Source organism: Gavialis gangeticus, unplaced genomic scaffold (assembly GCF_001723915.1).
Source record: "Gavialis gangeticus isolate Ggan-Ray unplaced genomic scaffold, GavGan_comp1, whole genome shotgun sequence".
In the NCBI taxonomy this organism is placed as follows: Eukaryota; Metazoa; Chordata; order Crocodylia; family Gavialidae; genus Gavialis; species Gavialis gangeticus.
The window spans coordinates 10,522,913-10,550,141 of record NW_017729000.1 but is presented as its reverse complement, the minus strand read 5'-3'; the positions used below and the strand labels follow the sequence as shown (position 1 = coordinate 10,550,141).

The 27,229-nt window shown below is 41.5% G+C and overlaps 1 protein-coding gene across 1 annotated transcript in view; it reads left to right on the top strand.

The window, feature by feature from the left end:
- Nucleotides 1–27,229, top strand: part of TGFBI (transforming growth factor beta induced) — a 44,411-nt gene that overhangs the window by 9,401 nt on the left and 7,781 nt on the right. The window contains exons 2-15 of the mRNA XM_019506243.1: nucleotides 2,907–3,005; nucleotides 12,250–12,314; nucleotides 14,039–14,196; nucleotides 15,272–15,436; nucleotides 16,367–16,513; nucleotides 16,945–17,086; nucleotides 18,655–18,867; nucleotides 19,451–19,588; nucleotides 19,858–20,003; nucleotides 20,450–20,586; nucleotides 21,561–21,691; nucleotides 23,858–23,982; nucleotides 25,820–25,922; nucleotides 26,770–26,849. Of these exons, the coding sequence (XP_019361788.1) occupies nucleotides 2,907–3,005; nucleotides 12,250–12,314; nucleotides 14,039–14,196; nucleotides 15,272–15,436; nucleotides 16,367–16,513; nucleotides 16,945–17,086; nucleotides 18,655–18,867; nucleotides 19,451–19,588; nucleotides 19,858–20,003; nucleotides 20,450–20,586; nucleotides 21,561–21,691; nucleotides 23,858–23,982; nucleotides 25,820–25,922; nucleotides 26,770–26,849 (1,849 nt within the window). The remainder of the gene's footprint in view (nucleotides 1–2,906; nucleotides 3,006–12,249; nucleotides 12,315–14,038; nucleotides 14,197–15,271; nucleotides 15,437–16,366; nucleotides 16,514–16,944; nucleotides 17,087–18,654; nucleotides 18,868–19,450; nucleotides 19,589–19,857; nucleotides 20,004–20,449; nucleotides 20,587–21,560; nucleotides 21,692–23,857; nucleotides 23,983–25,819; nucleotides 25,923–26,769; nucleotides 26,850–27,229) is intronic.

Below are 27,229 nucleotides of genomic sequence, written 5' to 3'. Positions count from 1 at the left end.
TGAAAAGACACTGGAGCAACTAGAAGCAGCAAGATGGTGGCTCAATATGAGAGAAGATATAAAACACTTTTTCTATAACTGCTTACACTGCGTGGCAAACAACCCAGATGTGTAGGTTATAAAAGGACCATTGGTGCACCAACCTATTCAAGAACTTTCGCATCAAATACAAATTGATTATATAGAACTTTCCCACAGTAAAAAAAGGATTTAAATATTGCCTTGCTCTGTAGAAAAAAGCCATGTCTTTTATATATTATTAAAAAAAAGCAAAAAGGGGAACCATTTGCAGATCTCTTAGGGGGGCTGCAGTTAATGAAATGCAGAAAGCCTATTAACACACCAACCACAACCCTGTAGAAATACTGGCTCCAAGAAGGTTTGAGTAACTGCTGGACACTTTCAGTGATAAGCTGTGACTTGGTCTGATTTAAGGCAAGTCAGCAGAATCTGATGTTAAAAAATCTGCTATTTAAAGCTGCTTCTACTGTTTTTAAGTTTTCAAGAAAGCCAGTACCTGCTTCGGGGATCTCACTGCTAAGGAATGACAGCCAAGTAGTTGGGACTAGAGAGGAACAGCAGTAGGCAGTTTTTATACAAGTTAGCTTAGTTCAGTGGAAACAGAACTGAGGACTTAACAAGGACAGGGAAGAGGGTTAATAAATTCATTTTAATCTAAAAGAGGCAAAGCACCAGAACACTACTGGGAGCATTTACTGTAGCCGTGTCATGGGAATCACTGATAATACAGACTATTGGGAATTTTCCTGTACTGAGAATTGTGCGGGATCCACGTATGGCATTATGCTTATAAATGCAACACTGATGTGGGAGCATATAGCTTCAGTACTTCAACCAAACAGAAGGGGTTGGGGGATGGAGTTTGTGGTTAATAAGTAAAATACTTTTCAAGATGCAAAAGGATTTCTCCTCTCCCTAACTAGCAAAAGATTGTTTCAAAAGTACTCGAAAGACCAGATAAAACTAGCTCTGTAGTAACCAGACTTGTCAAGGATGAGTACTGGAAGTTTGTCCACTGCTATTGAGACAGACACCGAAATCCAGGAGGTAGCTGGAGTGTCCTTATAAGAGTAGTCCAGGGAGACTGAGTCACAAAGGGCAGTGATATAGACTATTTGGGACCAGATCTCCACCGATGTCAGCCGGCGTGGAAATCAGTAAAGCTCCCCCAGTTTATACCAGCTGAAGTTTTGGCCTTTGACTTAATCGTTTAGAAAGTAGATCTTACTTTCTCCCTGCGTACCTGGCATTCTGTGGGTAAAATGAAGCAAAAGCTTCCAGGCAAAAATGCACTGCTTTTATTGGAAGTGGCAGCAATGCTGGAACTTATGAGCACAATTTGACAAGGAGCAACTTTTGTTGACTTTAGTGGGAGTTGAGGGTGCCCAGCACCCAGCAGGATGGGACAGTGTCTCTACAGCACAGTGCTGCAGCAAAGTCAACAAAGGGCTTCTTGAAGACAAGCCAGGCTCCAGCTGAAACCAGCAGTGCATTTAGCAAATGTATAGCAGAACCTCACATTAATTCACACTAATGAGGTAGAGACCAGTGATTTGGGGAGAACTGAATTTTGTGCAATGAGGAGAAAGCAAACAGACCTACAGGTGTGGGGGAGAGGAATCCCCACTGCATGCCCCAGACTTCTTGGTTAATAAACAGGCTGAGTGTCATTTATCATAAAACTTCAGAGCACATTTGCAATGGGCTGTAGACTCTTTTGTCCATGGAAATCTAATGTGAGGCCACTATAATATTTTAGGCATCTTCCCCACCCCTGGGGCTTTGGCTTGGTGAGGAAGAGCAGTCTTGTGGGGTTCTGAGCCCTTCTTGATAGAAGGTGTTGTGCCTTAGCATGTGCTTCCATGCACTGCTGTCCAGGACAAGGTCCATGGCTGCACGTTACCCTGACTGCTGTTGGATCTGACCACCCCTGACTCCTCCACCTTCTAATGTGCCTCTCTGGGGCAGGAGTCGGGGACAGTAGTCAGATGCCTGACCCAGGCAGTCTCAATTCTGTAAGTAATACACTGCATTTCCAGCTTTGCCCATGTCTGCCACCTCCTCCTGGAATCAATATATTTTAGTGCACAGGCCCAAGGGATTGGGACTCGTACAGTCAGCAGAGCCTCTTCAGAATGGGCTGGGCACTCTGGCTATTATCCATTGGCTGTGGGATCAGGGTTGTGCATAAGGACTTTGCTGGATCAGGGTTGGCACGCTCAATACCATTCAGGATCATGATTGATGGCTGCTGTCCACTTCCACCTGGTAAACTATGCTATGAAAATGTTATTGTGTTGTAACAGAGGCTCATTTTAACCATCCGTAATTCAATCAGTAATACAGGTCTAATGCCATGAATGGAATGGGTCTAATCTAATCTTCAGATAAAAGAACGTTTGTTTTAAACCAACTCAATCCACATTAGTTCAAAGACTAGTAAATACTGTTCTCTCTTTTTAGTATTAAAATGAAGCCAAATAGTCATCTTGATTACATTTATTTTAAAATATTCATCCTATTATGCACTCTATTGAGTTTTAATCTACATCCATAATGGGAATACGGATGCCGCTGTAATTTTAACTTAATTTTTTTTAATTGCTGGGGATGGGAGGTGGAGAAAGGTCAAGACTTGCACTCAGGAAAGATGGAAAAAATCCTGGCCTCATGAAGAGAGAGCTCTTTCAGGGAATAGCATCATTTATAATAGTCATTATATATTCTGATCTCTTAGAAATTTAAGTTGCGGCTATAACAAGATTCCTTCTCTGTAAACACAGTACTGCTTTTCAGACTCTTTTCAGTTCAGGCATCGCTTAATATTCTATATATGAGTGAGTAAGAAGCTTACAATATTTCATTCTATCTGTCTTTATCTACAGCCCCAATGTGTGCGCTGTGCAGAAGCTTATTGGAACAAACAGGAAATACTTCACAAACTGCAAACAGTGGTACCAGAGGAAAATCTGTGGCAAATCAACGTAAGTACTTGAGAGGCATCCAGAAATCTCAGTAAAAAGGTGGTATTATGGGTCCATGGATTGTATAGTGTTCTTTTGAGAGAGAAGCAGCCGTTTTTAAACACATTGGCCATCACGGTTTCCAGCATATGGCCTCTTGCTGTATATACCTTTAAGATCTGTTTCATTACAAACTCTGTTAGCCGCATTCTGATGGCTTTTTGAACAATTTAGTTTTAGGGAAAGGGCATTTATACCTATCAGATGTATTGATACCTTTTTAATTGGGCTGCCTTTCTGGGCACAGACTAATTTATCACGAGATGAGCGGCCGAGCCATAGATCAGTAACCTTTGTAGTGAGGACTTAAGCGATGCCCTTCTGCACTTAAATTCATTTGCCCCTTGATGAACAAACATGAAGGTGCTTCTCTCTCTCATGCCTGAAGAATTGATTTATTATGTATTTGCTTCTGAATTAATATTTGCTCCTTGGTGGTTGTTTTTTTTCCTAGCTGTAAAATGAGGGTCCATCCTGAATCACTTGGAGTTGTTAAGGATGGAAAGCCAAAGAGGAATGAGTCATTAAAGAATTGAGATTTTTTTTTATCCTTACCGAGCTCTCAGTGCTGTAATGAAGTATGGATCAGATGTTTCCTAGTAACTAACTTTGCCTTTTCCTCCCCCCAACTGTTTTTCTATAAAGAAGCAGTGCAGAGCTGGTGGATATTAGAGGCACTTCCTTGTGGTTTTGTGGAAGGGGAAATTAGCACAGGGAGCAGGGGAGGGGGAAAATGTCAGTTTTAAGCCAAAGTTTTCAGATGACTCCTCCAGGAAAATTCATTAGGCTTTCAGATCCAACCTACACCCAAACCTGCAAACAATAATATGTAAGTAGCTATTGCACAAAATGGTGTGGGTAGCCAGCTTCCGCACATTCTTCTGAAAAGTGCAGTCTGCACACGAGTTATAACGTGTGACCCAGCTGGCTGGCAGACTTGATGAAGTCTGTCTGTCTTTCAAGAGACATCGCCTTTGTGAGGTCATGCAACCTCTCTGAATGTCATAATGGGGCCTGAGCTGCACCTCTCAAAAGCGTGTGAAGCTGTGCCCATCGCAATTTTATTGGAGCTAGTTCTCTGTTTTCCCATGCCAAGACTGAATCAAGATTTCCATGCAAATTTGACATAAATGAAAGCATTAGCAATTTCATTTTGATTGAGATCATGTGTAGAAAAATCATTTCTTCAATGGAACTGACATCAGAAGATCATCCAGATGTTTTTCAGGACATTTGGGAAAGTATTTAACAAGCTTTATCCAGTCCGGCATTGAATCAGGCCTATTACAATAATCTTTCTCTTGAGCTGAGATGAAATGAACTCTGTTTCCTGGCTAAGCAGCAAACTGAGAAGTCTTTCACTGTTTTTACCTGAAGGGACTATCTGGATTTTAAGTTGGCTGCTAAAGAAAACACTCAAGTGGCTCAACTGCATGTGTAGAGCTTCATGTTTAGTCCCCTGTGTTTCTTGTTTGTATAATGAAGAGGTAGGAAAAACAGAAACCACCACTCTTTATGGTTTCTGGTCTTTCAGCGCATTACCTCTAAATGAATGCATTCCCTAGTCTTCTACATGAAGTTAAAACTGCAGAAGTATTGTATGATGTTATTGAGCATATACAGTAATAATGCAAGGTTGTCCTAAGCAAAAATGTTGACTACGAGAAAATGCTAAAATACAAAATCTACCTGCCACCTCAAATCAGGGAGAATGAGCGGGGATTCATAATGTTGCAGCATCTCACAAGGGCATGAGGGCTTTTGTGAAACAAACTCTAGCTAGATTGGTACCTGGCAGCCTGTTCCAGAGCCTTGAGTTAGGAGCCTGCACTGCACATACAGTGCCCGGGGAGACTTGGGCATCTTTCACCCCTGATCCATTTTGCCCCAGTGGAATGGAGCCGAAGTGCAGGAGAGATGTTCCTCCATATGTTGGAGTGGTCTAAAAACCTGTTTCTGAGAAGCTGTCCCAGGACAGCTATCTATTAAAGATACTGCAGCCTGGGGCTAGGTCACTTTTTTCCAGCTAAGGTGTGTGGGGACCATGAGTTCCTCCCCAGGCCAGCCCTGTATCCCTCTCCTCCTTCCTGCCACACACACTGGACCACCTCTTGTCAAGGTGCCTGGGGATGTGTGGGTTGGTGGATTTCTATGGGGATACACTAGTGAAGACAAAATTTATCTGTCTGTAAAAACCAAACCCCACTTCTACTTAATTCCCCTTCTCATTTTTCTGCATAATAAATATCATGTTCTCAGTGAAAAGTGCCTGGAAAACATACTGGATTATGTCTGTAGGATGCATATACCTGGGATATGGACCTCCCTCTCTAGACAAGTTGATTTAGTCATTTGAAGGTTGAAATAAGGTCACTTTAATCATCATCTCATGTATTGATATGTCTGGGGGAGGCCATGCAAGTTATGGAGTTAAGATCCTCTCTGATTTAGAGAGGGATTTTCCCTGCATGGGAAAGTGGATGAGCTGCTACAGCCCCAGAGGAATACTGACTTCCACTCAGTGTGGTTTAAGCAGGTTTACTTGGTTCCTTGTTGAATGCAGTTGTAAATGACCTGAGTTAGCCACCCCTTGCTCACTCAGTGACTCATCCCATTGATATCAGTAGCCCATGTTAACGGGTTGTAGTGTGCTACATCTAAGTGGCAATATCCATCCCCAAAGGATCACCCCTGCAAATCCATGTAGATGCATGATTGTTTGTGCATCACTTCTTTGTAGAAATGACATTTTCTTTACACCAGTGGTATAGCAGCCGGCTGCTTATGATGGTGAGCATCATGTCAGGCAGGCTTGTATCCTGAATGTCCAGCATCTTGGACCATTCCTGCAGAAAGCTTTAGGGCAATATGCTAGATCTGATGAGTGATGATAGAAACTTCAACACATGCATCAAAATGTGACTCTAGCCCTCTTATCTGTGGTTTTTGGTGTTCTGACCCATCCAAAAGAATTGGATTACATTATTTGGAAGAAATTAGATGAAGGGTTTATGTGCATGCCATCACTGCGTTGTTTGATGATGAAGAAGTAGAATTAGATGGTTGGCAAAAAGTTTGACTTCACTTTGATTTAATGAGCATTAAAACAAGTTCTTTGTTTTGGTAATTAACTACTTTTCCACTGTTGGTTATATAGTCTTTCCAAGGGCAAAAGGGTATTTATTTAATATATTCCCATACCTCTGTGTTTATATTTCCATGAATCCCACGCAAACTATCCTCATGAAAGTGCTTTTTTAAAATGATAAATATAATTCAACTCCAGATTTTTATCTTAAGGACAAAGAGATAACTTGGCTAACTTTGCATTTAAGCCTTTGAAATAATTGCTAGTGGCATTATATTTGTCCTTTAACACTTTCCTGTCTTCCTGAGCTAAATTAACATTCTCTTTTTGTCTGATGTGCTTTTCTTAGTTCAGAAAAAAAACCCCAAGTCTCTGGCATTCCCTTTATAAAACAAACCAGATGGGTTTTATTACAGGAAATTATTACAAATAGATCTTTATTCAGTAATGTATGCTTACACTTATTTTTATTACCTTGAAAAATGCACTTAAAATTAAATTTTAGGAACATAGTGGCAGAACAATGACTTGGAGGGAGTGGGGGTCGAGGAGGAATAGGGTAGCTCACTGTGCATGGTATGGGCTATTTTACGGAACAAGGCATTTTGAAACCCAAATCTGACTTAATAACTATAAAGATTTTACTTGAAATCACTCAACGAGGAGGTCAGGAAATCGTGGTGAGAAACCATTGCACAGTGCATGACAAATGCTCTTTGTATGAGGGCATTCTGACAGGCTTGCTTACTTAACTTGCATAGTTGGCATCCACCTTGCAGAGATGCAATGATCTGTAACCAACATCATAGACAGAGACTGTATTTGGCGGATTCGAGGGTTTTCAAGTAGAATACCAAGTAGAGTACCACTAGCCTGCTCAGTAAGTTAGGAGTGGATTTAACGTTGCAAACTGTATGCCATTGGCCATATAAGAACAAAACTTGGCTAAATGCTTACAGTCTTTGCAGTCTCATGTGGGTTCATGGGGCAGTATGTATATTCTGGGTAAATTCTGCCTCCAGCTTGAATGAGCTTGCAAAATATAAAAGCAATAGATGATTTTTGGTGAGGTTTTGAACAAACAGAAGGCACCAAATACAGGACCGTGTTCTGCCCTCTGTTACATCCATGCAATTTGATCTACTTTGACAGTACAGCTACCAATAACCAGTGCATAAATTAGCCCCATGCATATTTTTTCCCCACTCTTGGCCAGTGTCTCCCTGTCTCTTTATTGTATATTATGATATCCAACTCTCCTGAAAGACCTCACATAGTCTCTTTCCCAGTGGTATGGTAAATGTTATGTTCTGCTCAGAGGATAGCCACCTCAAAAGGAGAGACATGATGTAGATCCCATTAGATATGTGGTCCTGCAGAGGATACTGGCTCACAACCAGAGAATGTGGCTGCCTTAATTAAATTACCATGTCCTAGCCAGGAGATCTCTCAGGCGTTTGAAAACACAGCTGAATCAAGGTGGAAGCCAGTTACCTCATCACACTGAGCTGCGGAGAGGTTTTGGGAAGCTCTTGCCATCTCCCAAAAGCCCTCAGTAATGTGGTGTGCTGGCTGGGTGAGACTTTTGTGAACCATGAGGGAGAGCCTGGGGTTGTTTTCAGGTCTACCAATAAAAGATCAGAGATTATTGGGCCAAATTCACCCTGAGGGTAATTTCACTGGGACTGTTGGAGTTACGCTGGCAGTGGGCTTATTTATTGCCTTTTAAAATATGCTTACATGGCAAGCTCTATGCATACGTTTAGAATAAAGACTTCTTAACAACCAGAGTGAGTTCATTCCCTCGTCTGAATGACTCTACAGCCTCTAGGCTCTCTCTGCTCCTTGTCTTGAAGGGAAAAGCATGAGGAAGCTGCTGATCCTTGCTGCATCCTCTGACCAACATCTCCCAGCCAAGACCTTCTATCCAATACAACCCTCCATGCCAGCCTGCTGCACCTGGAGATGTAAATCCAGGGCCTGTTTAGTGAGGCCCACCAGCTAATTTCACTTGTTCACTGGGGACTTACCCACATGCCTCCCAGGTGGCCACTATTTTACCCATCACCATTTCATACATCAGAATCATCCTCCTGAAGCCAACAGAAAGCTAGTTGAAGGCTCTGGAAACAAGGTGCCTTTTCACACCACTGAACAATTGGGCAGATCCCTCCTGTATTGACTTAAGCATCCAAGTGGCATGTGCTAAAATGAATTAGTGATCCATCAGAGAGGTCACCATGGCACTGATGAGCACCCTGGGAGATCTGAGACTGATGCATACATGGCTACAGCCAGTTCCGTACCGGTGAGATATATCCAGCTTTTTCTTTTGCCAGCTGATACAGAGCTGTGGCAAAGAGGATGTAGCTCTTGGCTACCAGCACAAAGCCCCCAGCAGGCTTTCAATTGCCGTGGGCTTTCTGCAGTCTTGTAAACCCTGGAGTGAGTTAAAACCCCGTTCTGCAAGCTGTGTACACTCACTTCCTGATCCGTTAGTCACAGCTCATTAATCTCCGATCAATCCATAAATAAGCCTTTTAAAGGCAACGTCAGAACTCAAGAACTATTTATGCTGAACTATGGACTGATTTCTCTTTAATCAGTGCCTCGTCTTTGATTACACTTCTGGATCAAGGAGCAGTCTTTAGACTGGATTTAATTTCTTTGGTGGAAAAAAAAAAGGAGAAATTGGGGGTGGGGGCAGGGGATTGTATGTTTCTAATGAACATGAGAAAATAAGGTAGCTAAGAAAAGTGGAACAGCAGGGTGTTAAGATCTCCAGTAGTCAAAAGAAGGGATTGCTTTAGGCAAACTCTTTCCCACATGGAATATATAATGTCTAGACAATCAGTCTGGGTTTGCTTTGTAATTCTGTTAGGAAGCCATGACATACAATTTATTTGCTTCTGTCACAGAAGCACAGGTATTTGTTTCACTCACTGACTCTTAATTACCCTGAAGAATTCTGTTTAAACCCAAGGCATTCCCACTGCTTGTGAACTGCTCAAATGCTGACAAATACCCAAAGGCTCTGGGTTTTTCCTTCTTTTAAACTAAGCCCAGTAAAACACAGCTCTTGGGGTCTCCAATCCCCTTCTTTTCAAACAAAGTTTAAAAAAAAAAGAGAAGAAGAAGAGAGCATGCAGTTTTAGAGGACTTTCTGGTTTTATTCATGGTTTTGACACCAAGCTCAAACTGTTTTGCCCCTTTTTTAGTAGTTGTAAAGGTAGTGGTAAAGCAAACCTCAGTGCAAAAAAAAGCAATAACTTCTGTTTTGGTTTTTTCCCTATGGGAACCAATCTGAAAACAAAGCGTCTGCCTTTTATTGACTTCTTAAATTGTAATTTATGTTACATGAACTGGGTCCATTCCTCAGTTGATGAAAATTTCCATAAATTAGTGGAACTACCGGGATTGAGACTGGGTCGGGGTCTATCACACTGTCTTTTTACAGTGGAGCAGGGTAGTTGAATTGAATTGATCATTAGTGGATCAATGGATAGATGCAACAGTTCTATTGGTATGGAATTATGCAGTTAGAAGATATTTTGATAAACTGCTCCTATAATATTGTAAGTGGGGTGGAAAAGTAAGTCTAAACCTATATCAGTCAGGGTCCTAGTGTGGTATTAGCAGGCAAATATAAGTTAATTCAGAACAGCTCTGTTTATTTCAAAGGAGCAAGTGCCTTTCCCTTTCAAAATGGTTTAGAGTTCTGTCTATCAGCAGCCTGGAAGTATATAATGTACCAGTGGCTTAGTACTTCTTCCAAGGGTATGTCTGTGCAGAAGTTTATGAAGGCCATGACCAAATGAACTTTAAATTAGCTAAATCCAACCAGAAAATACTCCAGCATTTAGCCCATCCTGAGTTCCTTGCTACTGCAGCTACACTGCCAACACCACTTGAGCTAGGCTGGGTAAGACTACACAAACTGCATTTGGTCCTGTGTACACCCTGAACACTGCACTAAATAGTATGGGCGTTTCATTTGCAAGCAGCAGTTATTTATGTGGTAGGTTTGCCACTTCCAAAGATTATTTTGGTCTGTTAGTGCAATGTGTATAAGATGTTAGAGATGCTGCTTCTCACCTACTATAAAAAATATGGTTGGCAAACTAATCAGCTGTGCTAGTTAATGAGTCCCAAAGCTTGATGGGAAAAGTCTGGTTCAGTTTGTGATACAGAGACAAGCTGAGAGTTTTTCCCAACAAGAGCTGGGCTGGCAGTGATCAAATGAAAGAAAACATTATGCTGCTTTGTTAAGCTTAACACTGGGGATTGACCAGGAGTTATCCAAACAGCGATTAAATGTGGTATACAAACCCAGGAGATCCAAAATAGCTTTCATGGTGTGCTAAAGCAAGCTGGCACTTGCAGCTTTATTTCTTTCCAACCAATACAAGGGACTATGAGCAAATGTTATCTGAGAAATAGTAGTGTGACCCAAAGCCACACCAAGTAATTACGACCTACACAATTCAATAAAAGGAGCTTTTTCAAGAATGTTGCATAATAACAAATAGTGTGAATCAACTCATGGTCTTTCTGCACAGCCTGTAGAATTTGGCTTTTGGTATTGTGGAAGGGAAATGCAGTCTGAATATATAGATGCCCCCACTTCCCACAGCATGGAAGGCATCTCTGATGTGGCATTCAGTGGTTCAGACTGCACTGGGTTGTGCTCACTTTTGAAGTAGGATATCATGTGGGCTGCACAGCAATAGGCTTTCAGGGGTTGACATGAGTAAGGAGTGAAGCAGGGTTGTTTTGATGATATTTTTAATTGGATCAACGGTATAGTTGGGAGAAATGTTAGAAAAGCTTTTGGGCACCAGGTGCCCTTTTCTTAGGTCACTCTGTGGAGGAAGCAAAGTGAATCGATCAGCTCTAGAGGTGAAAATATATGGATGTTTAATCTGTGTTCTTTAGAGGGCATTGACTTTCATTCTCAGGAAAAGAAACAAATGCACAATTAACCAGCATGGCCCTGCAGGATGGGAAGCATTCTTCTGACTCAGCAGAAGATCAGCCAACACCTGCATACTTGTTATACCATCCTGGTTTCCCTTTGTACTCCCATTATTGTGGCCCAGCAGGTGACTGAAACTGATGAGAGTTCTCCACAAAAGAAGGAATGTTGTCAATTTCAGTGTCCTCTGAGGTTGAGGGTGGGAGACCAGATGGATTTGTACAGTGTGAATGTGTATGCCTGCAACATGTGGACACACACATCTGGGATGCAAACTAAGCACAATTCAGCTTTCAGCCTGGGACAAGCCAAACCCACATCTATTCAACTGAAACATAATTGCTCGGTTCCAACGGGACAAACTGCTGACCTGTTCTACTGCGGGCACTGGCTGACATGCCAAAGGTCAGCAATGGAAACTAGTCTCCCACTTCTGTTCCTGGGTGTACCAATTAGCAACTTTGCTAAAATACTGCACTAGGGGAAAGGTAGACAAGGTTCTTTGTGTAAATCTGATATCTTTTATTAGACCAACTCAAACAGTTGGAAAAATTCTTCTTTGCAAGCTTTCGTGTATAAATACCCTACCACTAGGGGAAAGACCGTCTCAGGCTGCTTGCACAAGGATTAGGTGCTATGGATGCTCCAGTATATTTTCCATGTTGCTTTCCTCTCTCCAGGAAAAACTGGCAGTCAGATGTGGCCAGTAGTTAAAATCTGGGTGCCTCAGACTTTTAATTCCTGAAAAAATGACCCATCTTGGCCATTGCATTTGAGTCCCATGTTGGTTCTGGACATACAATTATAAAAAATAAAATAAATGTTTTACTTTTGCTAGAATTGTGAGTCAGTCACTTTCCAAGCCTATATGCTGGCGCTTGAAATTTGATTTCAGTCTTTTGTTTGGATTTGAATATGCTCTCAAAGGGAACCTGATTTTTGGTATTTTATTTTCTTTTTACAATGCAAAGGGATTGAGACAACTGGAACTTTCAAGGAGATAAAATATAGCTAGTTGTTTTAATTCTAAGCTCACTTATTAGTTTTATAACTCAGTACATATAAGCTGTTGAAAATATAGAAAAAGACATGTAGAGTGAAAAACTCATTGTCCAATCTTCGGTGTCTGTTTTCTATTGCAGAGTGATCAGTTATGAGTGCTGCCCTGGATATGAAAAAGTTCCTGGAGAAAAAGGCTGTCCAGCTGGTAAAATATGTTTTATATTTATTTAGGCATTTAAATTCTACAGCTATCCAGAGCAGATAATTGCTCTGATTCGTGGGAATTGTGGGTGATACTGTATACTCAATTGTGTGAAGAAAAAAGACTTATCCAGTAGAAAACTAAATGATATCATCTCAAATGAGCTTCGACACCTGCAGAGTTTTGACAGAAATGTTCTTTTCACTTAAAAATATATTGAAGGTAATTAATCTAAGTTAAGCCTGGTATAGATATTAGGAGCAGGTTGAGTAGCACTACTGGAAATCTGATACAAAACTGTCTGTCGTAACACACCGATCTTCTGGCTCGTTCTCATTTTTCATTATGGCAAGCCATAAGTCTTAGAAAAGTACATCTGCTTGAAAAAGACAGCTCAGTGACTACAAAGAAAAGAAGGGGAAAATCCATCGCATTACAGCAAAAAAGAAATGTTCTGTTTCTTCCAAATTTGATGTCCCTATCTGAGCCTTTTCCTCCTGAGGAAGTTGTTGACATCTCCACTGGTGCAAGCTCCATTGCGATTAAGGGTGTGGTGCTACTTTACACCAGTGAAGAATCTGTCAATATGTAATTTGGCATGACCTGAATGCAAACAAGAGCTAGCTCTGGATAAGGGCAGGCCTAGGTATTCATCTGTAGTCCCTGTTGGAGCCATGCTCATCTAGGTGGATGTTCCAGTTGCTCAAAGTCTTGCAACCTGTTTGCTATTGGGGTGCCATCAGCTGTGCCCTGAAAATGGGCAGCCATTGCCCTAAGTGGATAGCATTTACAGGGTGTTGGAGGGTGTGTGGATTCAGTATATTCCAATGGCAGCCTCTATCTGGATGGCTGTCTTGGAGTGAGGAGACTGGAGCTTCCCCTCATCTAGTGCAACCCCAAGGAAAGGCTACACTAGGAGCAGGGAGGTGTTCCCTGCACACGGAGAGCTAGATCATGCCTAGTTTATGTCTCTTGAACTAATTAACTGAAATTCATCTGCTCTGCTGAAAGGCATGTCAACAGTACTGCAGCAAGTTGGCCGTGTTAACTGGAAGTGCCACAGGTGGCTTCTGGTTCCAGACATCTATGGAGCATCCTGGATTTTGTTACCTAAAAGTCAGTTGCATTCCATGGGCAGGAAGTCCCTTCCTCTCCTACCCCCAACCACAAGCCCCAGTCCTGGCCTTTGTCATTCCGGGTTTGTTTTCAGACACCAAGGCTGAGTTTGGGGTTCTGTGGCACTTTCCACCATTAATAGAGAAGCAGGTTACTTATAACAACGGATATGGGGATTGCAGCCTAAAAATAATCTGGACCCTGTGTTGCTAATTGTAAACTTCTAGGAAAGAAATGTGAAAACCCAGTGTCAAATGAAAAATCAAGTGAAACCTATAAAAATATCTTTGTTCAGTTCTGGCATTTCTTTCCTTAATTATCTGGGGCTAGATTCTGATTTTTGTATGAAGCCAAAGTAAGTCCATTTCAATCCATGGTGATGCTGTTGGCTCTGGATATATGGTGTAGTTACTGAGATTAAAATCTGCCCCTGTTTTAAGTCAGCAGTGTGATAAATTGCTGTTCTAATTCTAACAAATATATGGCTGAGTTCACTGGCATGTTTCATTTCCAGACATTTACATTTTTTTGCCAGCAGCTCTGTTTTAATTCACTCCTGTGCAGTATAGTATGAATCACTGTGCTAGAAATAAAATATTTTCTTCTTTCAGCTTTACCACTTTCAAACATCTATGAAACTCTGGGGCTTGTGGGATCCTCTACCACACAGCTGTATTCTGACCGCTCGAACCTGAGACCAGAAATCGAAGCACCTGGAAGCTTTACCATCTTTGCTCCAAGCAATTTGGCCTGGGCTTCTTTGCCTGCTGTAAGATTAAATTCACTATTCTTCTATTGCTTTGCTTCTTTATTTTTCTTTATTTAATATTCTGAGTGGTAGGGACTGAGGTTCACTGAATGGCTAGTCCCAATGGAGGCAAGGCAGGTTCCAACACAGGCATTGCAAGGCATTGCTTCCAACATAGGCATTACTATACTATAGTCCATCAAGTCCAGTATTGACTAGTACTTAGTTCTTGAGAGTAAGTTTAAGAGCCCCAGGGTAGACAGTTGGGGGTCAATTTGCTCCCATATTAGGACTCTTTTGATCTTTGCTAGAGATTCACTTAAGACCTGAATCAAGAAATCAAATATCCTTTCTACAATTTTCTTTTTGTGGCTCATTACTTGATAACTTGTTTATTCCTGATATCCATAAAACGTCCAGTGCCTTTTTTGAATCTTATTAAATTCTTGGCCTTCCACAGTTGAATTTGGACATAGTATTTCTTGGCTTCAAACTTTCCACTTCTTTCTCTTTAATTAACCCCGCTGCCAGACCCCATCAGCTTTACTTTGCTTCGATCTATAGAAATGGGAAAGAATTCAAAATCCTGTGCCCTATTTGCTGAGATGGCTTTAAACAGATGCATGCATTGAAGATCAAGAATTGTATTTTCATTATATGCATCTACTCTGCGTAGCACATGGATATTTCTGATTTGTTATTAGGACCAACTGTAGGTACTGCTATCATAGACATGATGACAGCAATTAACAAAAGCTTTGCCTTGATACAAGGCTCTGGTTAGTCATTCATAAAAGGCATAGCTCTGTAACTTCCACAGATGGTGTTACCTAATCTGTGCAGCTTTCATTTAAACATAGAAACCTGACAGGTTCTTAGAGTATCAGCTCCTATTTAGAATAAAGGAGTTTCCTCAGTAAACTTTTATGAACACCTGGCATTTGAAAAATGCCATAATTAGGCTTCCATCTATATGAGGCATCACTGAAATGCATTTGTATGCTGGCAGTTCCTTTGCCAAATCCATAATCCTGATGCTAGTTACTCTCTTTACATTGAGTCTCAGAATAATTAGTCTGATTTTGCTTACATTTAGGAAACTTTGGATTCCTTGGTCAGCAACGTCAACATTGAGTTGTTAAATGCTCTTCGCTACCACATGGTGAATAGACGAGTCCTCACAGATGACCTGAAACATGGAACATCTCTCCCTTCAATGTACCAGAATCTTTCCTTGCAGGTCCACCATTATCCTAATGGAGTAAGTAAATTACTTGGTAAAGTCTTGATAAATGTCTAGAGACCAGCTCCCCAACTGGAGGATCTGGTCTATTTCCATTTTTGCAACTTTTTTTGGTAATTTTGTAATTTTATTATAAAATTAGGGTAAAATATTGATGATAAACATGAAGAAAAGGGTCTGATGCAAAAAGGTGCTGAATCTGCCTTGCTCTTGTTGACATAAGTGAGAGTTGAAGCTACTCCTATGTTACAGGATTTGGCTTAAATAGTCAGTGTTACAATCTATGGTAATTTAGGGCTTGATTCTTTCCTGTCCATGAGCTGTAGCTGGTGAGGTGAGGGTGTGTGTGTGTGTGAAGAAGCTAGTTCTAAATAGAATATAAAAGCTCTGTTACACGTAATATAAATAGGGTAATGAGATATATCTCATCATTGTATGTATGTGTGTACATACATAAACAGGTAATTATATACATTACATACTAGCAAATTGCCTGTCAAGAATGATAGGTGTGTGGGGGGTGTGGTTGCTGCGCAGGGACAGAGGCCTGTGTCCGCCCCCCTCCCCGACTGGGGCCGCTCCCCACCTCTCCCCTGCCACTTTGGGCTGGGGCTGGGGCCAGGGCCGCTCCCGCCACCCCCCACCGCTTTGCTGGGGCAGGGGCCAGGGCCAGGGCCATTCCCTCTTCTCCTCTGCTGATCTGGGCTGAGGCCAGGCCCGGGGCCGGGGCCGGGGCCGGGGCCAGAGCCAGGCTGGTTGTTTCAGACAACCAATCAGAGTGTGAATAAAGCGTTACGGCCAGACAGAGTAAGGCTTTTATAATATTAGAATATGTATAGTGTGTGTGTGTATATGTATGTGATGTGTGTTTTGTTTATGTATTATATATAGATAGATATATTTAATTTCTCTTAGTGCTAATGCAGTCTGATTGCGCTTCCTCCACAGATTGTAACAGTTAACTGTGCCAGGCTGTTGAAAGCTGATCATCAAGCCACCAATGGAGTGGTTCACCTCATAGATAAAGTCATCGCTACCACAACCAACAACATCCAGCAAATTGTTGAAATTGAGGAAAGCCTTGAAACTCTTCGGGTGAGTTCACCCTGGAAATCCTGGATGTGATCATTAAGGTTTTTGTTAATGGTGTTCCCTAAACTTCAGTGTGATGGAGGCACCTAAAGCCTTGTCCATGTTAAAAGATGTTGGCAAAATGTGTATACTAATGTAGGCTAATCCTGTTTGGGAAGAGTAATAATCTATATCAGTGTAACTGTGTATCCATACTGGGGCTTTTGGCGGTATGACTATGTTGGGAAAAAAAATCATACCCTTTATATGACATACCTCATCTTTTGGAATTACTGGGAGCCTCTCCATTGATTTCTGCAGGTAGGTGGTCATAAACACCTTTCTAAATCTGGCCTTTTGTCACTGTCTTGGTGTGAGAACATGGTTGCCCCTCTCTTTGTTCTTGGTGAGGGTATGCTAGCCTCTCTTCCCACCACCTTTTTGTTTCTTTAAAGGCTGCTGTAGCTGCTTCAGGTCTTAATAACTTGCTGGAGAGCAATGGCCAGTTCACACTCTTAGCTCCAACCAATGAGGCCTTTGAGAAGATCCCACAAGAAACATTGAACAGAATCCTTGGGGACCCAGAGGCTCTGAGAGGTAAATCATTGTTTGCCAAGTGTGTTAAAAGGTAGAAAGTATTTTGTTTTTCCAGGAGGACTTAATAGAACTGGACTGAACTAACCCTTGGTATACCCTAACCTAGGCTCTAATAACTCATTTCCACTCCTTGTCTCTAGAAGTCTACAGGCTGCACCAAACCTGCATATGTGTGTTAGGTGGGTGCAGGAGTAGTTGCGGGGGGGAAGATTGGAAACAGTCCCATTCTCCAGAACTTCCAGTTGATTTTCAGGAGAATAAAATCAGGAACCTTCATAGTAATTGCTTTGGTCACTTTTGGAGACCCAGCCTTAGTCAAAGAAGGATCAAGGCAACTGAGAAGCTAGTATTGCCTTACCTGTCCAAGCACCACTGTGCATCATTGGACTGGGAACTCTGCTGTGTAGCATTTACACTGCACAGGTGTCAGTCTCCAAACACCCATCTGCATGCCTCTGCTGTGGAGTGGCATTTGAGCATAAGGGATACTTTGCCTCCACTTAGGATGAAGCAGGACTTGGATGATCATATCAAAGCTAATGTACTTCTGTTTTGCTGGAAAATGGAGGTTTCCTCTACTACAAGCACCTAGGCAGATTTTATAGGAAGTAAAATTATGGGCTACAGTCTGTCTGCCTTGCCCATGTGATCAGTTCCACAGATGTTCATTCATCTGCCTGGTCATATGGATTGCTCCTTGGGTTCAGTCAAAGGACTCAAGGATAGGAGAGCCTCAGGTGGAAGTCACAGTAGGCCTAGAGCTGTTATAATTTATGCTTGCTGGTGATGGTCCTCTAGGAACCATTATACAACCTGGAATTAAATGGTATCCCATACCTAGCACATCTTTAATGAAGAGGTTATGGTGCAGAGCCTGCTTGGCTGGGAATCATTTGGTACTCTGAGACAAGTTTACATGCCCTTTGGGCTAGTGGAGCAGCACTAAGGGGACTTCGTAGCAATCAACTCTAGTAGAGAAATCAAGTGTCTCTGACCAAAGCCTAATCTGTCTAACTTTGAAGAAAATTCACTGCAGTCAGTCCAGCTCTTCTGGATTAACATTCGCACAGATGTCAGTATGAAATCCCATATTTCTTTGTCAATATTTGAGATTTGGCTACATTAAACTGCCTCTTTGAAGACTTCAAGTCAAGAATGGCTGGTTTCAAATCAAGAGGGGCTTCAAATGAGGCTGGTTTCTACTAAATGTAATTGTCTTCTTCTGCAGCTTGCACAGTAAATATGCAACTGCCAACTAATGAGGGCAGCTTCCACTGAAAACAGATGTTAAATGTCTTAGCTGCTACATGAACAGTGATGTGCAACTCAAGGATCTTAGATCAACTACATCTTTTTTTTCTAAAATAGAAAATAATAATAATAGTAGTCCTATTTAGGTGGTATTTTATGTAAAAACCAAAGGGACTGTAAGCTGCTCCTTTGGGGCAATTGCATTGGTTTTAATCTGTAGGCTGTAAATCATTGTGTATTTGAAGCAGGTCTTTGTCCCTGGAGCTATGGTATCAAGCCATATAACTGGCCAAACTAACATGCTTTCTCTCTTGTAGATCTCTTGAACCATCATATATTGAAGTCAGCTATGTGTGCTGAGGCCATTATTGCTGGCTTGGCAATGGAGACTCTGGAAGGCACCACATTGGAAGTAGGCTGTAGTGGGGAGGAGCTCACTTTGAATGGAAGGCCTATCATTGCTAACAAGGATGTTGTGGCAACCAATGGTGTTGTGCATTTTGTTAATGAGCTGCTAATCCCAGATGCAGGTAAAAAGATACATCTGTGTTTTATGCACATCTTTCTACCCTGTGTTTAGAAAATCACCTGATTGAGGAGAGGGTTAGTTATTCTGCAGCAGATTTTAACTGAGCACAACAAGAATGCGGGTAAAAGCAAGAATGTGGTTGGCGTGAGCAAGTATTTGTGCATGCAGATTGGATAGTTAAGTACCAAACACCCAGATTTGCATGTGTAAGCACAGGTTCTTCAGGCATCTGCAGGGAAGTATAGAAGCAACTTGTCATTCATGCTTTCATCATGCTCAACTCATCCATCTTTGGAAACCTAGCTTTTAATAGAATATTATATTACTGCAGTTTAACACAGTATTCAAAGTCCTAAGATATAGTAATGAAGGGTTCATTAGGAATAATTAAATAGATCTGATAGAAGAGAACCAAGGTTTTATTTTCAGTCAAAAAGTTCCAACCTGTGTGCTATGGAATCAATTTCTTGGAACAGATACATTAGCTTTCCAGCAATATGAATAGCTTATTAGCAGGTACTTCTAATAGCGAAGAGTGTCACTCATGTTGCAGTAACTTGTTATGTGATTTTTTTTTTTTTCAGCGAAAACTTTGTTTGAGTTGGGTCAAGAATCTGAGGTTACAACATCTATTGACCTTTTCAGACAAGCCGGTCTCAGTTCTCACCTGACTGGAAATGAGCGTTTGACGCTCCTTGCCCCTATAAACTCTGCATTCAAAGGTAAAACTTCAGCAATATTTTATTTGTTCCATTGGTGACGAGCACAGACTCGCTTCTTAGAGGAACTGGGTCTGCAGAGCAGAATATTACTGCTGTTTCAAGCAGTGACTTTTTTTTTTTTTTTCCTTCAATGCATGTCCCTCTCAAATGGCTTCCATTATGAGGCCTTATTGTACTTTGGATATCCTAATTAGTACTTGGATCCTTCTTACTGGCTCAGTCATTGAAGTAAAATGAATCATTGGGTCTTGATGTACTTTTTGCTACAGATGGGATTCCTCGTGTTGACAACAATATGAAAAATTTGCTTCGGGATCACATTGTTAAAGACCAGCTTTCCTCTAAGTATCTTTACCATGGACAGAAGCTGGAAACTCTGGGTGGGAAGCAGCTGAGAGTTTTTGTGTACCGTAACGTAAGTCCCTATACATATCTGTCCTCATTGGCTACAATATTGAAGCACTAAAAGATGAATTGCTCTAAAAGTGGTCTTTGTAAATGGCATCATAGAGTTCTGGGTTTACAGTCTCACTCATTTCACAGCAGAGGTGAAATCCTGGCACCATTGTTTTAAGTGAATGGGAGTTCTGTTATTGATTTCAGTTGGACCATTTCAATTCCAAACAACTTGGAACCTGGAAGCTAAGACCTCGTTACACATTATCAACGTTGGGAATAAAAATTCAGCAGGCTGAGGACTGCAGTTACACATATGTAACCCCATAAATTCCTGAGCATCCTTATATTTTTCATTTTCATTAAAAAAACAATTACTGTGTCAGTTAAAATCCCTGTGTTAATTAAAATCTCCTCTCCCTTGAAAGGCTTTTATAATTTCTTTTCTGTGATTTGTATTTGCAGAATCTTTGCATTGAAAACAGCTGCATTGCTGCCCATGATAAGAGGGGAAGGTTTGGCACATTGTTCATCATGGAAAAGATGTTAACCCCACCAATGGGAACAGTGATGGATATGCTAAAAGCAGATAATCGCTTCAGGTAAAACATTATTCTTACTAATGACCACGCAGAAGCCATGGTTCCTATTCCCTGGTGACTATAGTCACTACTACATGGTGTGTGTAAGGGGAAGAAGAAAATCTAAAGGTGTGTCCTTTTCTTAACTTATAAAAAGCAAAGTTTGAATGAATCCAAGCCCCAGCTTTTAGTGCCACATGGGTGGATCTACACATGTGCCTCACTGTGGAGCTGACTAATTAGTTCCGCAGTAAAGTGTCACAGTCTACATGTGTGCCTGTATTAGGGCGCAGTAAATGAACTCCACTCCATCAAAATGCATGTGTAGACGGTGACAGGGCCTGGCTGGGGCATGAGGGTGCTAAAGTGCGGGAGTTGCCTGCTGCCTAGCCCTGCACTGTAGCACCCTCATGCCCCAGCAAGCCCCTCTGCCGCCCAACAATGCCACCTAGTGATGCCACCCAAGGCTTTCTGCCAGCCCAGGACTGCTCCACTCTAGTTCAGTGTGCTATAAGGGTCCCAGGAGCAGCTGCAGACACTGCATCCAGGAGCAGCTGGCTCTGGCACAAACTGCACCAGAGTTTATTTCTCCTCACTTGTAGATGCACCCAGTGAGGCAAGAATATTTGTGCTGCCTCCTTGATTTGTCCTTTGCTTCATATTTTCAATGTGAGCTGGGTTGATATCTATCAGCAGACATGCCTATTATTAGGAGTAGTAGTATAGAGATGGTTGGAAGATGATGACCCTATTGTGCATATATTAATACAGTGAGGACCCCATTCAAAGCCCCCTGGAATACTCCCACTGTGAGTTTTGGATTAGGGTTAAATTTATTGACCAACTTTTCAGAACCTGGTATAGCTCTACCATTGTAGCTTCTCTTGAACATCTATGATAAATAGTCACTAGCCAAGCAGTGCAGTTACAGTAAGGATTAAAGTAGGTTTGAACCAATGGCACTGACAAGGTTGTTTTGTGTGTGTGTCTTGTAGTACACTGGTGGCTGCGATCCAATCTGCTGGTCTAACTGAGACATTAAATAGGCCAGGTACCTTCACCGTGTTTGCACCAACAAATGAAGCTTTCCGGGCTATGCCACGTGGGGAACTGAACAAGCTTATGGGTAAATATCTATAGATGTGATCTGCCTTGCAGAACGTTGAACGTGTTTTGAAGGAATGACTGGACCAATGTGTCTTCTGGAACCCGTTCTTTGACCATGTCTGTTGAAAACACTCTACATAAGCAACCTTGATGTGCTCCCACTGAAAGTTCCTGATATATACAGTAGGCTTCAGAAATGGCACTGCATCTTCCAGTGAGGCAGTCACAAAGCCACTGAGAATGGGGGCACACACCACCATGACAGGTCTGCATTCATCTACAATATGCAGTGTACCCACCTCCTTGCTTGGGCTGGGCTCTGCTGATGGTGTAGACAAAGGGGGACAGTGGTACTACAACTGCCTCACCTCTTCGTGGTGTTACTGGTGATGTCCTTGAGATCTCTGGATTTGGCAAAGTATACAAAGAAAGGATCATTGCGCCACTTTTTCATATCTCACTATGCTTCTATGCATAATATGGTCACTTAAAGTAAGTTTTGACAACTGTTGTCTTCAGTGGGCTTTGAATCCAGGCCCCCACAACCAAAATTTTGTCTGAAGATAAAATTTTGTATATTGCTGATATCAAGCATTTTTTATATATAAAGCACATTCTATATTAACAAATATTTATATACCTATATGATAAGAGTGTATACAGAAAAATAAAACAAATCTAGTCATAAGAAAAAACTGATTTTCTGGGCTACCGAAGATCAAGACTGGGAGAGGATCAGTGTGCTGAAAAGCATAGAATTTGAAATTGATATGGAAAAAGTATGAGAAGGTTTACAGCTATCCTCCGTATAAACAGTAGGGTGTTCTCTCTTTTCCAGTTGAGAATGGATGTAGTTTGGAAAATGTCAGGTATTCTAGCGTAATATCTTCTTTGGTCATGAAAGCCTGACCAAATATTGACATCATAATCTACGAAGCATCTGCACCTGGTCGTGGGTGATCCTTTTAAGTGCCCAGACAAGTCATGTATAATATGAGACTGTACATTCATTCTCATGATTAATGTATAAATATTTCTCAACCATTTTGCAGCCACTATGCCCTGCTCCATGGGTGAAATATCCCAGATGTGAGTGCTTTAACTGTTCTTGGTTTTCTAAGCAAATATTTAGCTTTATGGTTCTGAAGGAGAAGTGAATCATGCTGGTGGGGATATGCAGTGTGATCTGACTTACATTGGATGAAAGAAAATTGCAAAACGAGATGCTGTTTTTCTAGATTAAAAATCTGGAAGTCATTTTATGCTAAAAGGTGTCCCGTGTTCTGGCTGATCTAGAGTTTAATCAGTGGCATTTGAATCTCTGAAGGAGAAAACGAGAAGGACTGATGCCCACAGCTGCAAAAATCTCTGACTATCCTAAACAGAGGTTGTAAATAATATACCCAATTTGCTTCTTCTGAGGCCTGATCTGAAGTTTAATGAAATTAGTAGAGAAACTCATGTTGTCTTCACTGGGCTTTGAATCCAGGAAATGCCTGCCCCCGCCACCCATGATCCCAGTGTCTGTGAACTCTGCACTGGTGCCATGAAAATAGTGGCACCCCATCCTATGCCTCAAATACTACAGTGTGGCTGGCTATGAGAAAGTTTGCAGCCCTTTCAAAAGGAATATTAATATAGGCAAAAATGTTGAGATTTGCAATAACAAACAAGGTTTTCCCTATTATATCCCTATTATTATTGTTTGAAACCTGACCATCCTCAGGAAATGAAGCAGATAGCAGAAACAGCTTCAACAAACATTTATTTGGGAGAAAGAGAATGAAAACATAAGATGCGGTGATGGAAACCCTCAGATTGTGATCTCGTCCAGTTTTATAAACAATGCAGAGTTGGGTTGGAAATTGGACTACCGAGTGGAAAAGCAATGCGTTATTAGAAGCAGTACCCATTCCTATGAATGAATTACTGACCCAGTGCATCAGCCTGGTTTAAGAGGACCCTGGTTCTGGACAGTGATCTTTTAAGGCCTGGGTTCATAAACACCCCATGGTACTTTGATACAAATGAGTTAAACCTGGTATCCCAACTAAAGTGGTTGTTGCATGTTTTCTCTCTTGCTTGCTTTGGTACTTTCAGTATTTTATAGGACTGCCCATTTATCATCGTTCTAGAGCCTAGGGAACAAATTATAATGTTGTTCTGGAAATGCTTCCTCTGCCAGGTAATGCTAAAGAACTTTCAAGCATTCTGAAGTACCACATCACAGACGAAATCTTGGTTAGCGGAGCAGTGGGAGCGCTCGTGAGAATGAAGTCTATGCAAGGTGATAAACTTGAAGTCAGCACTGTAAGTATCCCTTGAGGGGAGGAGGGGCAAGGAATTGTTTGTTGGTTCTTTGAGACATATATTTTTTTACCAAGCAAGTGCTTTTAACCAGCTAAGCCACAATGCCCCCCAATAAGTTGCTGTAGAGGTCAGCAGAGACCCAGGAACATGTACCCCACACATTCTCTGACTGCTGCCAAACCAAGACTCAGCTTCCCGGGGCAGTTTGGATTCAGTTATCACAATAGGTTTTTTGAGCTACCCAGTGACCATGGGTTTGTCAGGCTTTACATTTTATTTTCAACAATTGTTTTATGCTCATTTGGATAATAATCAGATGACTTCCAAATGCACCTTCAAGTCCCACTAAATGGTTTGTGCAACAGTCTGGAAATAGGAACCCCTGTACTAGGAACCCCATGGAAAAAAAGCCTGGTTTCTCCCTAGGAGGATAGTTTGAAATGAATTGCTAGAGTTGCTATAATTATAAATAACCCTGAATCATGGGGAAGAAATCAAATGAACAATCTGTTCATTACAAAATCTTCCCTCTAGGATTTTGTTTTTAATTTAATACATTCTGTGTGCACTCTTTTTAACAAAGCAGGATTTATTTCATTAATGAGCTTAATGAAGCAAATTTGGCATCCATTAATGGGAAAATAACTTCTGTAAATCCTAATAATGGATGAACTCCTGCAAAGATGCAAAAGAACCACATTCACAACAAGTTAAATGAAAAAATGTGTGCATGCCGTCAGCTGCTTCAAGTAGGCTAGGTTCTGGGCTTGAAGATCCATGGACCTGGTCTTGATCTGGCTACTTCAGATGAGTTTGCTGCAGTTAGATCCCATTAAAAAAGCAGTTAGATGTCATCCTGATGACCCAAGAGCACTGCTTTCAGGAAAGAGGCAAATATTCTTCTTGTGCCATAGCGCAGAATCCCATCTATCTTGTAGAAGAAGGAGCAAGTTCAGTTCCAGAGGCCACTGTTGGATGACCTGAGGGTACTTCTGCCCTTCTTCTTCTGACTGCAGTAGAACTGAACTAATAAAGTATACTCAAGACTGTGAAAGTCTTGAGAACTCCCCTTTCCTCCCCCTGCCCCAGTCTTCTTTTTTAATGGTGGGAAGGGGATTAACGCTACCTCTTTGGTACACCAAGACAGGTCCCTCTATTTCATCCCTACAAGTTATACCCTGGACTGTATAAACACAGTCTTCATAGCCTTGGGAAAGGGTCAACAGCGCAAAGGAGACCTTGAACTCCAGCCTCCAGCCATGGCAAAAAAAGGAAGGACATGTTTCTTCATAGGAAACCAGGAAGGACGATCCAGTGCAGTGTCACAGTATGAGGCAACAACCTGGGCGTCAGGGAAACCTGACTTCTAACCCAGACTGCCACTTGCTCAAGTTCACTCCCCCCATTTTTTTTCTCCATTTCCTTTCTCTCCATTTTTGTGTCTCAGCTGTTTAACCTGTAAGCTCTTTGGACTACAGACTATCTCTGACAGCACTAGGACAGTGACCCTGAACCTGAGACCTGTAGGCACTACTGTAATACAAAACTAGTTCACTACCACAATACAAAACTAGTCAAGCAATCTGATCCCGTGATCTTTACTTCACTTGGGTTCATCCACCCTACCTGATGTAGTAGGTGTGGACTGCTAATCTCATTCAGCTTCTGCCTTGCTGTTTGGTTTTATAGTCCTTCCTTCAGTGGAGAGTGAATTACAAATACTTACACCTACTGGGTAAATAAATTATGTGACTGGATCTAAGGGGGTTTTCTACATTTATTATAGTCATTTGGTTCAGGCTTTCCTTTTCTTTTCCTGTTTTTTACCTCCTTCCAGAAAAAAGATGTAATTCAAATCAACAAGGAACCCGTTGCTGAAAGCGATATCATGGCCACAAACGGTGTGATTTATGCTGTGAACTCAGTTTTACAACCTCAGGGTAGGTCCATGTTTTAAAAGTGTAAAGCTGCCTGGGTTGCTCACTTGTGGAAAGCACTCTAAGAAATCTGTTTGCAAAGGGAAATAAGATGTCTCTGGTGGCTGGTAGGGTAATGGGTACATGCTGCTGGTTTGTTGAGAAGCAAAATTTGGATGGTTAAAGTGTAGTGAATGGAGCCCACCACTACCACCTTTTTCTGATGTTTACTAAGTGGCTCAGAAGTGTTCTGTGAGATTTGCTTAGCCTCATTCTTTTTACAAAATGAAGTTGCACCTTAAAATGGCACCAAAGATTTTGAATGCACTTCTACCAAATGTGGCATGACAGTTTGAAATTGCTCATTTGGGCCCTAGTTCAGGCCCACACTTACATTTGTTCTCAGTTCAGCAAGCAAAACACATGCCTAGCTTTTAAAGTTGCAAGTAGTCCCAAATGCAACATAACACACAGTTAACTTTAGGCACTTCTTAGGTGAGGTCCTAAGGGGTGTATCAGGACCTTCAGGTATTATATTCTTGCCCTAAAGGATCTAATCCTAGTACAGTCACTCAATTTGGAAAACAGTGTGTGTTGGGGATATCTTGGTATTACTATGACCTCATCTATTTAACCTACAGTAGCCTTGCCAGTGCTCCAGTAAAAAATAGACTTTTATAGTATAGTCAGTCTCATGTAAGCAGTGGTCATGTAAGTTATTTTTGCTGTCTTAGGAATATGGGTGACACACAGTAAACTCTTTAATTTGTTGGTACCTTCATGCTTTCACATGATTTCACACGTGTATTCAGCAGAGGGAAATAGGGGGTATGCATCATATATTGTAATGATGTTGGAACTGTGCCTTTAGCTTCTAGGCCTCAAGAAAGAGGTGATGAGCCTGCAGATCCAGCACTGGAAATCTTCAAACAGGCATCTGCATTATCCAAGGTAAATAATTTAGCTTGCCCATGGTGCACTTCTGAAATTGCCTTGCTGTTACTAACTGTGCATGTTAAATTCAGTTTGGGGTTTATGCCAGTGACGTTGGGTCAGTCCCTAAAGAAGCGGACTCATCTCTTTTGCGTAGATATAAAATAGACAAACCGTTGGTCCTAACACAGGGCACATATAAGTCTGATGTTAGATGTGTGTCCAATTTTACACACGCACACACACACACACACACACACGCAGAATAAATGTCATTGCTATATCTAGATTCCCCCTTTGTTCAGACTCTGTCAGCTACCTTGTGTAAGAAACTTCTCTTCTGCTTTTGTCTGTTATGTACAAGACACTTTTTAGCTACTATATATTTCTCAAAATCA